The sequence below is a fragment of the Austrofundulus limnaeus genome, unplaced genomic scaffold, assembly GCF_001266775.1.
Source record: "Austrofundulus limnaeus strain Quisiro unplaced genomic scaffold, Austrofundulus_limnaeus-1.0 Scaffold60, whole genome shotgun sequence".
Lineage (NCBI taxonomy): Eukaryota > Metazoa > Chordata > Actinopteri > Cyprinodontiformes > Rivulidae > Austrofundulus > Austrofundulus limnaeus.
In genome coordinates, this window is record NW_013952462.1 from 1,101,346 (window position 1) to 1,114,294 (window position 12,949).

The 12,949-nt window shown below is 38.0% G+C and overlaps 2 protein-coding genes across 4 annotated transcripts in view; one reads left to right on the plus strand and one right to left on the minus strand.

Moving 5' to 3' along the window:
• LOC106518382 (UPF0258 protein KIAA1024) overlaps positions 1–5,166 on the minus strand; it is an 18,627-nt gene extending 13,461 nt beyond the window's left edge. For all 3 annotated transcript variants that reach the window (XM_014009653.1, XM_014009652.1, XM_014009651.1), the window contains exons 1-9: positions 4,761–5,166; positions 4,566–4,679; positions 3,015–3,101; positions 2,386–2,609; positions 2,225–2,309; positions 2,048–2,146; positions 1,781–1,909; positions 1,544–1,705; positions 1,231–1,447 (exon numbers count right to left, since the gene is read on the minus strand). In XM_014009653.1, coding sequence (XP_013865107.1) covers positions 1,231–1,447; positions 1,544–1,705; positions 1,781–1,909; positions 2,048–2,146; positions 2,225–2,309; positions 2,386–2,609; positions 3,015–3,101; positions 4,566–4,679; positions 4,761–4,940 — 1,297 coding nt within the window. In that variant the 5' untranslated portion in view covers positions 4,941–5,166. The remainder of the gene's footprint in view (positions 1–1,230; positions 1,448–1,543; positions 1,706–1,780; positions 1,910–2,047; positions 2,147–2,224; positions 2,310–2,385; positions 2,610–3,014; positions 3,102–4,565; positions 4,680–4,760) is intronic.
• A 258-nt stretch (positions 5,167–5,424) lies between these two features.
• LOC106518381 (limbin) overlaps positions 5,425–12,949 on the plus strand; it is a 17,852-nt gene continuing 10,327 nt past the window's right edge. Inside the window, exons 1-15 of the mRNA XM_014009650.1 lie at positions 5,425–5,904; positions 6,471–6,528; positions 6,852–7,033; positions 7,142–7,198; positions 7,312–7,498; positions 7,596–7,696; positions 7,830–7,895; positions 7,979–8,113; positions 8,267–8,406; positions 8,491–8,815; positions 8,909–9,148; positions 10,353–10,528; positions 11,189–11,348; positions 11,438–11,614; positions 11,721–12,031. Of these exons, the coding sequence (XP_013865104.1) occupies positions 5,716–5,904; positions 6,471–6,528; positions 6,852–7,033; positions 7,142–7,198; positions 7,312–7,498; positions 7,596–7,696; positions 7,830–7,895; positions 7,979–8,113; positions 8,267–8,406; positions 8,491–8,815; positions 8,909–9,148; positions 10,353–10,528; positions 11,189–11,348; positions 11,438–11,614; positions 11,721–12,031 (2,504 nt within the window). The 5' untranslated portion in view covers positions 5,425–5,715. The remainder of the gene's footprint in view (positions 5,905–6,470; positions 6,529–6,851; positions 7,034–7,141; positions 7,199–7,311; positions 7,499–7,595; positions 7,697–7,829; positions 7,896–7,978; positions 8,114–8,266; positions 8,407–8,490; positions 8,816–8,908; positions 9,149–10,352; positions 10,529–11,188; positions 11,349–11,437; positions 11,615–11,720; positions 12,032–12,949) is intronic.

Genomic DNA, 12,949 nt, shown 5'->3' on the forward strand with positions numbered 1-12,949 from the left:
CTCTAACTGGATCAGATCAAATGCTGCTAGAACATTTTAATATAAATAAAAATAACAAATAAGATTTTCATGAAACTTGTATAAATTTCTAAAACATGGAACTGGCAAACCTTTCATTTGACATGTAAACTGTGACACATTGAATGAAGTATCATCCAGGGTAACGAAGCAMTTTGTACAAGCAAATAATAATAAAGTGCGTTATTTTAGGAAATAAATTTGTTAAAATAGTTTGATAGTAAATTTAATAGCTGACTTCTGAATTGTCTAAACTACATTATTTTTTGGTCAAACGAATCCAACAATATTTGTCAAATATTAGCCTAATAAAGGAAATGAATGTCAGTGCAGAAATAAATAAATAATGTCATTGGTGGGCACAGTCCCCCTAAATCACTAAAGCACTAATAGGGAAACTAATTTCCTGATTAGTGCTTTAGGGCTTTTGCTAATTTTAAAATTTATTAGTGGATTAGCACTTGCTAAATTTATAGGCTAAATTTTATTAGCACTAACTGATGTCTATAAATGTTATTGATCAACGTTAATGTTAACAAATGACGGTGAAAACATTTTGTTCATATGTGTGTCACTTATCCACCAGGTGACATAATGACAATAAATGAACTCAAACACAGCTATGGCATGTCAGTATTAAGAGAGCAAAATGACAATATATGACTCATGTTGTCTGTTGAAGAATGTTCATGGGTTGACTGGGTTATTTTAGTGCTTTACAATTAGCTTTTGCTAAAATTTTCAGCGCATTAGTGCTTTAGAATTAGGGGACCTAAATATTTGAGTTAGTGTTTTAGGGCTAGTGGAACTAGTTTTTAAATTAGTGCTGCCCACCACTGAATACTGTATATGGAGCTTATATTTAATATATTTCTTTGATAGCACATTAGGACAGTAAGGCAGTGTTTGTGCAAAAGGTGTTAAGAGTGTTATTAGACCATATTATATTATTTTTTTCTAGAAAAAACCTTATCTTAATTAAGAAGCTCTAAATATAGACTGAATGTAAACAATTGCAATTTTTCATTAAAAAGCAGCTGCATTCAATTAAATATAGTCAGACACATCTTATTTAGCTAAAAGAAAAATTAAAAATCTAAATCTAATGATCCTGTTCACAATGACTGTTTTCTGTAAGCCACATAGCCACTCCACTATGTTGTATTTTCTTGTTAGATTCAAATTAAACTATTTTTAGCTTATGCATCTTACCCTCAGTGCTCTGATGAAGGCCTTCACTCAGACCGACCTGGATCTCTGAAATTATCTTTTCCATGTGGCTGAATTTCAAGACATTGTCACTTGTCAGCTGTTCCAGCGTGGCGGCGATCAAACTCTGCCTCAGATTCACCTCCCACCTCAGCAAGGCAGGCTGGGACTGAACCAACCCCGACAAGTCCTCCCACCACAGCAGCTTCTCCAGCGTCCTCTAAGAAACAGCATAAAAGCATAAATATTTACTTACCTGTTCAGTAATCAGTCAATCTGATCTACAAAACTAAAAAAATTACAAGAAGGTCTGTACCTGCAGCTCAGCTTCCTGTAATGTCAACAAGTGGTTTTCTACAAACAGAAGTGTCTGAATGAGAGAAGAAACTACATCCTGGGAATCATCTGGAGAGAAAACGCTGCTCCTCTTCAGTAGAAGATGACATAAATCCTCTACTTGTCTGCTGAAACTTTTGGACTGTAAAGACACGTGAAAATTAACCATCTTTAGTCCAAATAGAAAAAATAAAGACATTATTTGCTTTCTTCTCACAGTTTGAAGGCTGCGTTCAAAGTGATCTTTCTGAGCTCTCTCGATGTCTTCCAGTGAGCAGGAAGTATCYGGACTCGTCTCATTCATGGTTTGATTTTCTGGCAGTTCTTTCCTCAATTTAGTCAGCTCCTTAAAAAAATTAATGAAAATGCAGAAATCAGTGTTTCTGTGTAAGAAATAGTAAAAGCGTTGAAACAAATACTAGATACATCTATATTTGTAGACTTGTACACTTTACAGGATAAATACCAGCTGTTTTTTTTTTACCTGTTCTTGCTTCAGAACAATGTTCTTGGTGAAATCTGCATCACGTTTATCTTTTGGAAACCGACAGCCGAATATCATTTTCACCATTTGTAGAAAGATCTAAAGGGAGCCGTCAGACAGAAGACAATAAGACGTTTTGGGTTACGTACAGTCCTAGTACAAACAGTAAACACTCACCAGATATTTTTCTTCCTCAAGCTGGGAGCTGTGATGTTGTAGATCCTGCAGGGCCAAACAATAAAGGCTCATCCTTCCTTCAGAGCTGTGGAAACAAAATAATTAGATCTGCAACTGTCYGAATATGAAGTCTGGGTAATCCTCAGAATCCACGTTTTTACCCCCTTTGTGTCAGTGTGTGGGGGTAGTGGGAGACTCGGGTGAAACTCTGGTTCTGCAGGCTCTTGGGGACCATCACCGAGGAGATAAACTGGCTGCTGTCAATGTTGTCCTGCTTTTGACTCAGAGCCTCTTCATCAGCAGAGGAGGATGACTCCTCATCGGGCATTGCTGTCAACTTTGTGTGCTCAAGGAGTGATGGGTTGGATGCACCATCTGCTAAAGGCTAAATTAAACAAAAAATGTTAGTCTTACCATGAAAATCTAAAAATAAAACATGCAGTATAGAATGAAAACATGCTTTTTTACATTTCTCTATTTTTGTGTAAATTAAATGTATTTATCAACATTTAATTCTTATTTGGTGTTTGCCTCGAATACATTTTATTACATTCATAGAATAATGTGCATCAGTTCACAGTTTCCTCATTTCTGTAGCTTCCAGTAAACAGCATCTTACATTTTGTTTACTCATAGTGTCTAAAAATTGCACCTCATACTGTTTGTGCAAAACAGAAAATAAAACACCCTGAAAGGAATTGTGACATTGAAACATGAAATAAAATTTCCTCAGCCTCAGAATAAAAATCTGTTCAACAGTMTAGGAAGAAGTCAAATGTGGTGGACCTACTCTGTATTTCTGGTTGATGGGGTAAACCACCTTGGCTCGGGAGGCAAATGCAGCCACATCACTGTTTATGGGGGTCTCCTTCTTCAGCTGGTAAATCAGAAAAAAGGGCAAGTATGCTTTTATTTAGAATTTAAAAAGTGAATAGATTACTACAAACTTTTTTGAACATGGAGCTTCCCAACGTTTTTCAGCTGCTTGCTTTATGGTTCACAACAGTGGACAGCCTGCAGATGATCAAACCATCTCAGTCTTACCTCTTTCATTTTGTTCAAAACTGCTCAACCTGAGCTGTCCTTCTGATGCACTTGTTTCTAATCTTGTCCATTTTGGTCACTCTCAATGAAAATATCTTCAGTTCTCCATCTCACTGCTGTACCTTTCCGTCTGCTACAAATCACCCTAATCACTCGTCTCCATCCACTCAACCCTGCCTATTCCTCACCTCACGTGTGTGCTGGTTGACCCCAAGTAATTACACTAGGGCTGCCACAAACGATTATTTATATAATCGATTAATCACCGATTATTTTTTAAATTAGTCGACTAATCAGATCATACGTTAATTGAATATAAAACATACAGCTTATCGCGCCAGAATGCAGCTGCTATTGGATGGTTGGATTTTAACTATCTGCTAACTAAAAATAATTGCTGTGGAAGGCAAGTTCTGCTCTGCAGATATTACACAGGTTTCTCTTTCATTTTCTTAAAAAGTTCCCACACTTTTGAGCTCTGTTGCCAGGTAGCCATGATACCAGAGCATGTCTGTATAATGTCTTGTGACGTCCACGGCCTACCCCACTTACCACTACTATGCATGTGTGTCAAGGACAGAAAGGCAGATGTGGCAGTGGAAGGTGTCAAAGCAGTTTGGAGAAAAAAAAACAAAGTAAAGAACAAAAAAAAAGATTAATCGATTATTAAATTAGTCGATTGTTTTAATCGACTAATCGTGGCAGCCCTAAATTACACTCATCCCCCTTCAATACTTTTCTCCTTGCAGCTCCCGTCTGCCACTCATTTACACAGTTGTATTCTAGCTATTGACTGTCCGTCCTCCTCTCTCTGAAGCATCCCTCCACCTCTCCAGGCTCTCATCCACCTGCTCCTTAGACTTATAGGCCACAATGTCATCTGCAAGCATCAGTCTGTGGGGACCCGTTTGTCTCTCCTACTGCACATCTCACCAGTCTTGTTGTCCTTGGACCACCCTCATATTCTGTTTCCTCATCACACCACAGGCCCTCCTCCAGACCATCTCTATTAACARTCTCTAAGCAGATATATCTACAGAGCTTATTCTCTGCATGAAACCATACGTTTGCTTCATCTCACTTCTACACCAGGGTTCAGCAACCTTTTCAACGTCTTCACTTGTGTAGGTGTTACATCTCTGCCCATCCTCCTTGMTTTTKAGAATCTTACCAGTACATTTCACATTTAGCATCCTCTCAATCTCTATCTCCACCATTTGACTGGCATCCCATAGTGTAACCTTATTCAAGTGTTAAAAGCAGTAGCTTCCACGCTGACTGTGATGAAGACTAATACTTTGCCATCAGTGGTGCCACTTGAAGCATCTTTTCTGCTGCTGTTGACACCATCACTTTGGTTGTCGTCCAAATTCCCCACATCAGATTCAAGTAGTCTTCTTGCGTTGTAACACTAAAAAGAAAAAAAATGAGCTTGTTGATTAAGAAATGATGAATATAAGTTGGAAAAACTTGTATTTAATGATGTGCTTACTTGTCTCGTCAACAACAATGGCTTCAAGCAGAACAGGTAGAGGAGAGAAGCAGCTAACATCCCCGTCAGTCCTCCACACACCGCAGCCACAGTCAGCAGACCGGTGGAYACGCGGAGGGATTCGGCAAAACTGACCAAAACATCCGTGCCGCAGTCCGCCGCCACCTCCGCTGTTGTCATTTCTGCGGTCAAGCCGTAGAAAAACAGTGGTTAGCAGTTTGATTAGCACCAAGGCTAAACAACATCCCTGCGTTCGCTGAAGCTCGTGTGCTTTTGTTCCGCATTTAGTTCTATAGGTGTTTTTGTCATCTTCTATAAAAGAATAAACTATTCCGACAATGTCAAGTTATCGATGCAGAAACTTTGATCTCCTCCCCAGATGTTTAACCTCTTGCCAATGGGTGAACTGTGATTTGAGCGATTGCAAGCTAAACAAAACGAGCCAACTAAGGCGGAAACTCAATGAGTAAATTTTCAACTTAAAAGTACAACAAAATATTCTTGTTTACAATCAGAACGTAATGGCAATTTTCATACAAATAAAAAAATAATCAAAATAGCACTAAAACTTTTAGTTAATCAAAATTATTTAAAATTTTTATGATGCTTTTCATTCAACTAATCCAGTCATGTATTTTTATTTTGAAAGGCTAAACCGGAAACRACACAATGTATTTTGTTTTCAACACATCCCGATTTTTCCTTAACTCTTGGAAACTTTTTCTTAGTTTCGGAGTGTAATTAGTACTTTTGCAAACTCGTAAAAAGATGCATTATGGCAAAAATGTTTAATCGTTAAATTTAGACAGTAAAGGGAAACGTTCTTGCTCGCCACATTCTTTTTTACGTGAGGAACAGCAAATATTTTCACCTTTTTCACAGGCACAATGTGGAGACAAAGCAGCCAGTTAGCTAGCGGCTTTGCTCCGTGCTAGTAATACTTACTAATGCTCTAATGTTTCGGGTACACCTAACCGTGGAGAGGCAAACGGTATGGTTATTTATCTTAAATATCACAGTTTCGTGTTTGTTTTCATCCTTCTTCTGCATGTGTTGCTGTCCTGATGTGACAGTTCAGGACAGGGCTGGACATCCTCAGTTTAACAGTACCTCATCGTGCCCACCCAGAACTAGACAAAATGGGGTAAGTATTTTATTTAAACACTTTTTTTCCATTTCTATTTTAGTGAAGATATGTTTAATACACGTGTATTACAACTCAACATCACCTATTAATGTTTCCTACAAAATTTGAGTGAAAAATGAACAAATACTTAAGTATGCAGTGTTGATGTTTTTGCTGCTTTGCAGTGTATTTGCAATGATAGTGTCAAACATAGCTCCTGTGGTGGGCACAGTTCCCCTAAAGCACTAACAGGGAACCAATTTTCTGATAAGTGCTTTAGGGCTTTTGCCAATTWAAAAAATTATTAGTGAATTAGCACTTGCTAAATTTATAGGATGAATTTAGAAGCACCAACTGAGGTCTATAAATGTTATTGATCAATGTTAATGTTAACAACTGACGGTGAAAACATTTTGTTCATACAGTATGTGTGTCACTTATCCACCAGGTGACATATTGACAATAAATGAACTCAAATACAGTTGTGGAATGTCAATGATCATACACTTGTTAATCTTTTAGATGTAAATTAACACAGCAATATAAATAAAAATACTGTTTGTTTGTTTTCTCTTCACTGATAGAGTCTTTGCACTGACCAAGGAGAAAAGTCAGCAGGCCTGATGTTACTCCAGATAGAGGGTTTGTACTGCAGTCCTCTTACTTTAACATACAGAATCTAAACAGKTCATGCTTACATCAGCAACAACTATCCATATACAGCTTAATGGCATTGCAAATGCTGCCTTATACATATTTTGTCAATTTAAAGTTATACAGTGGCTGTACTTAAAAAATTCTAAGTGTTGAACTAAGAGCTTTTTGAACACTAACAAAACCTAAGTATGAATACAAATGAGTATTAATAATGGTAATGAAATTTAGATATAATATTATTGTTACTTATAGTTTTGTAAACACTTTTTTGTTTAGTTTTTTTTTAATATTTTTTATTGCCCTGACAGGTACAATGGAACCCAGTGAGCCCATGTTGTGTTTTGGATGGAGCCCAGCCTCCTCTTCAGCTCCTGCAGGTCCGTGGAGCCACTCGTTTTATTCTTCATTCAGCTACCTGTCAAACATGCTGCGCCCCAGGAAGAGCAGGAGCACGCTCATCAGACAAAGCCCCCCGCACCCTCCCCCTCAGGTTTGCTTCATGTTGTTTAACTGAATTTTTTATTTAGTTAATTAAAGAAATGTAACATTTTGACTTATTTACTTGTAGGTATTACATGTTTTACCAATGTTTCTGCAGGTTCAGAATGTGGCTCCTCCAATTTCCTTTGGGGTAAAATTTCATAAGTGTGCCCAGGTACATCAGTCACTAATTTTGATTCATCATAAAATGTAAAAAAAAAATATTGTTTTGCTGATTACTTAAGATGTTGAAATTAACAGCTTTTGTTGTTATCATGTCTGCTTCAGGTGCAGCTCGACACTGATCCCCCTCAGTTGACATTCTTCCTGCTGATCCACAATATGGGGCCCTTGGGGGGCACCAACCTATCTCAGGTGGCGATCCGAGACTCCATTTCTGGGATACGGCCTTTAAAAACTGAAGGCAGAGTCGTGGAACGAGGCTACCAAACATTTGCAGTTGATTCACTTTCGGGTAGGACCGTTTCAAAATATAGTTAGCCCACAGGTGATTTGTAATTTCTGCTTGCTGTGATCTAAAGTGATACAGTTTTTTCCTTTTTCTTTTTTAGCTGGATTCCAAGTTGTTGTTAATTATACTGCTCAATTAAAGAGCCTCAGGAATGAAGTCCTGGATCTTCCTGCTTTTCTGACCTTCTCCAATGCCTCACACGTATGTGTTTTAAGTCAATTAATGTATAAACATTATTATGCTAATATTTGTAAAATATAAGAGTAATTCTTGTCTTCTTACTTAAAGTATTTATTTATTTAATTTTTACTTTTTGCTTGTATTCCTCCCACAGAATGATGTTAGTATGTTTGGACCTTTAACAGCAAATCTAAGGCTGAGGGTGAATTCTACTGATCGAGTAAGTTAGAAACATCCCTTCAGCTGGAAATGCATCTTTTTTGTGTGTGTGATTTTTATTTAAAAATTTGTCTGGCATCCTAGATTGAGCTGAACCACAGAATCCATTTTGCTGGATTTGTTGCTGGTTTCTTCACCACATTGGTGCTGCTGTTGCTGGGATTTCTGGCCATGAACTTCACAAATCCCAGAGCAAGACTCCGCCTTTTTCAGCAGAGGGTATCACAAAAAAATTGCTATTTTCCACTTAAAGTTTTTTTAAATCAGAGATACATACAATATAAACACTTTTTTTTAGTTGACATTATAACTTTGTCAGTTTTAAAGACTGATCTGAAATATTTTCGTTTTTGTTATTGTATTTTGCCTCAGAGAAACAGATGTGAGTCYGACCCTGAGGATGCAGAGTGCAACATGAATGAGACTGTCAAAGATAAAGCTGCGTTTGAAGACAAGATAGTGGACGTCATGTTGCTGGAGGATCCTCAGAACATGTATCAGGCTTTGGAAAAGTGAGTAAAATCACAAAATAAGGTTTGATTGAAAAGATTCTGTCAGAAATGGATGTACACTTTCTTCTGTTTTTCTCCCTTAAGCCTTGAAATGTCTTCACTGCTGAATGCCACCAGTAGCCTAGAGGCCACCCGGATTCAGATTTACAAAGACATGATGTCCTGCTTGCTTGGGGGCCTGCGATCACGTGGACAAGCCAGTTCTCAGGCCCAGCAGAGGCTGCTCAGGGTCCTCCACGGACAGCTGCTGGGCATGGAGGGGCGTCTAAAGGAGGAACGAGGGGCATGGATGGGAGCCCTGGCAGGTCAGTGTAACCTGGAGACTCGGGAAGAAATGGAGGCGGAGCATTGTCGAGAAGCTGCTGAAAAGGCTCAGGCCGATCTGCTCTGTCAACATGCAGACCAGCAGGTAAGGAGAAGAGATGCAGTTTTGTTTTGTTTTTTATTTTATTTTATTATGACATGGTGAAAATACCAAACTGTAAATTTGTAACACGACCAGGAGCTCCTTCAATGTGCCGTCCTCCTGGAGAAGCTGCACAAGCTGAGTCAGGGTCAGCTCCAGCGCCTCCTRTTGGTTCGACACGAAGAAGCTTCAGCGAACGTCCAGAGGCAAATCATCGAGTGGAGGCGGGTGGAGCTGCACAAGATCTTCACTGAAGAGCTGGAGGAGGCCACAAAAATGGGCGAGTTAGAGGCAGACACGGCAAGCAGTCTTCAACARGAGTACTTTTCTTTTCAGGTGAAGATTTTTAGATTTTTTTCAGTTTGTGGTTAAAGGTGTTACACAGTCATCAACTTTAAAACTTTCCATATTTGTCTTTGGCATTTGTGGAAATGTGCATTTATGTTAAAACAGCATTCAAACTTAAACTTATAAACAACTTCTAGATAAGTTTAAAAAACTAAACAAAAACTCCTTTATTTAACAATAGGGTTGGGCAAAATCGTGTGAAATTAATGGTAATTAATCGTCAGACAAAGTTTTTGGCATTTGACAATTATGATTAACGCCACCAAGCAGATTGAATGAAGGTTTTCCCGGTCAGTTCGCTCGATGCTTCTCTCCGCTTCAAATATGATGAACTTTAAAAAATTGTTTTATAATTTATTTATCATAACTCCTGTTTTACTTGGTGTATCAACACAATTTAAAAATTGATGTATAGCTTGAAGTCTGTGCTTTTGACACAATTTAGAACAGATTTTTTACGGAGAGCAAATCTTTCCCACTAGAGTGATTTAAATTGGTCATGTGACTAGAATATGAGGGCATCCAGGGGATTAATCATCATATCATTAAATCATTATCAATTACCACAATTAATCGTGATAATTTTTTTTGCCAATATCAACCATATTTAACAAATTAGTCAAATTATAATCTTAAGAAACCTAAAAACAAGCTTAGAATTTTTGTGTATTTTTGGAATTAAATCTTAAATTTGACACCATGATCTCACCTTAAAAGGAAGAAAGGCAAAGAAAGATGTAACGGTTTACAAAATTTACAAGTAACATCGTTTTTCAAGCTTCTGCAATCAGATGATTACTGGTAATTATTGACAAATGATGGGGGCAGGATTGAGTATGAAAGCTGCATCCATCAAAGGTTCTCTCTTTCTAAGCAAGAACGGGTCATGGTTCATAGATTTTAGCTCAACACGCAACGTGATTCATCAGGATGAGAKGAAACAAAGAACAATGACGACACACTGTTGAGCAGCTGAAATSTTATTTTCAGCAAGACGAAACTAAGATTGCAAAGCTGCAACCATTTGTACTGTTCCTGTCCAAACAAATAAAAAGTAGAAATAGAGAATTCAGTCTCGGTAATGTTTTCTCAATGCTATCATCATTGAAGACAGAATATCTGTCAGTTTTAGTCACAATAAAATTATTTAATAAATTACAAATTCACAAGATTTTGTCTAACCATCCGTCAGGATCAGCTAGAGGAGGTGCTGGATGTCGTCGTTGCAAATCAGCGCTACGTGTTAGCTGAACACAGCGCTCAGAGGAAGTTCCTGGTTCACAGCCTCCACAGCCTCAACGGCCTGATGTCTGACACCTTCTCCAACACGTCCAGCAGCTTGGACAGCTGGTTCGACCATATAAGGAGGTTGGTCCATTTTACATTTTACAACTGAGTTGTCTCATTTGTGGGTCTTTAAAACTCAAAGCGTCAACGTGCAAAACTAAATAAAAAACTATAAATCAGTCTTACCTGTCTGCACTGCAGCTTGGAGTTCARGTTCAGTCAAAAATGAGCCTGCGTTTATTATTATTAAAAAAACATATATTTTGTTTTAAGTTCTTCTTTTAAGAAATGGATTGATTATATGGTGTGGTATAATCCTATTCTTATTTTTTTAGCTAACAGGATTCAGGAAAATATTAATGGACATACTTAATGGAAAATTCTTTAGTTTGTTTTATGTACTGAAGGTTTACACTCTCATCCATATATAATAACTTAACATAATTTAAATTTAGTTTAAAGCATTTTTATTGTGCTTACATGTTTCTCAAGCAGACAAAATATCACTTCGAAATCTTAAAGACTTAAAAATGGTGATCTGTTTAATCACTTTATGTCATGCTAAGCAGCTTACAGCAATGTCTACTCTTGTATAACAATACAACATTCCTTAGAGGCAAAGGGAAAAAATCTATGCATATTTTGTATGTCACTTGTTGAGTTAAAATGAAACATATTATCTGTTAAAAATAGGCACGCTGGGTTGGAAATGGGTTATGAGTTTGTTGCTCTCTCCACCAGAGGGAGCCTCGTACCTGCAGAGCAGCTTGATCAGCTGCAAGAAAAGGCCCAGAAAGAGCTTGTGGTGGTGAGACAAAGACTGGACGAGACGCTGAACCAGGAGAAAAGAGCGATGCGCTGCGGACTGATTAAGAAGAGGATGGAGCTCATCTCTGACATGGTGCATCTATTCGGACTGAAAGAGTCTGATTCATTGTGTAGTTTAGATTTAAACAGCCTTTGTAAGTCACCCCTGTGTCACTCCTGCAGGTGAAGGTCCACAAACAAAGGCAGAGGGATTTGTCAAGCATGGCCAAGAGCTTGGAGGAAAAAGTTGAGATATCTCAGCATRTGCGCTGTTGGCAGAACTTATTGACGACTCACAGTTTGGAGCTTGCAGAGCTGATTAACAACCTGGACGAGGAGGCTGCTGCAGACATCCGCAAGGTGCTGCTTTCATCACAATGTAATCAGATAGAAACTGGAGTCCATGTATAAAACCTGAATTTTTTATTCTTAAATTGTTTCTCTGGGTTGTGTTGTTTTWTTTTAGGTGACGATGCGAGTGATCCAGGGTGCCATAGCTGACGTGAAAGCCATCCAACTATCTGCTGCTCAGGCTGTTCTGGCGCTCTCGCCTCCAGGGGAAAAACACTCAATGCTGCAGGTGGAATCAGAGGCAGGCCCCGGAAAGACCACAGGAGTAGGGCAGAGTGCTCTCCTACAGGGACAGGAAAGGCTTCACCAGGAAGGCAAGGCAGCCTTACACACCCTCAGCTCCACCAGGGAGGCTCTGCAGGAAGCCATGGAGAAGGAGCTGCAGGAGCAGAAGGAGCTCAGGACGCACTGGAGGGATTTCTTCAGGTCAGTGGTGCAACACCACAGTTCAGATACAGCAATGAGTTGAAGTTTTCCTCATTACAGAAATAAAAAATGAAAAGATTGGATTTTGTCATTTTTCTAAACAAAGGTTGCAGCCGTATAAATATAAATATAAATAAAAATATAAATAGTCCATTTAGAGTTGATGGTGTGGAGATTAGTAGAGTCAGTGAGGTAAAGTTTTTGTGTGTTAAAACTAGCTAAATCTATTGCATTGCTTTACAAAAATAGGGGTCTTGTTTAATGATGAAGCTCTGTATATGTTATATAATGTATTAATTGTTCCATACTTGGTCTGTTGTGTTGAAGTATGGAGTAAAGCTTGGAAGACTATTACACATCCTGTTTTTGTTTTGCAAAAATGGGCTATAAGAGTTATCACTCGAAAACATTACTATTATCCATCTAATGGATTATTCTATAAACTGAAATTATTGAAATTTTATGATTTGGTTGATTCTAATATTTTGTTAGTTATGTATAAAGCACACCAAAACACATTACCCATAAACATCCAGAAAAATTTTGCAAAGAGAGAGAGCTATTATAATCTTATGGGGACAGAGATGTTCATGAAACCTAAATTTGGAACATGTTTGAAAGAACGGTGCACCTCAGTCCAAGGAGTGAGATTGTGGAATATTCTGGAAAATGATGTGAAAAGTGCCAAATCAAAGTACGTGTTCAAGAGAATGATAAAGGTTGGATTGTTGAAAAAATATGAAACAGTATAATGTGTAACCATATAATTTGTTGTTCTAGAAAGATTTGATGTTCTTGTTTTGTTTTGTTAATTAAAGATTACTGTTGTTTGAACTGAGGAAAAAAGGGGCAGATATTATAAGATTTTTGTTCTTCTCTCAACTTCCTTTCATTTCGTTGTGTTTGTATTTTTTTATT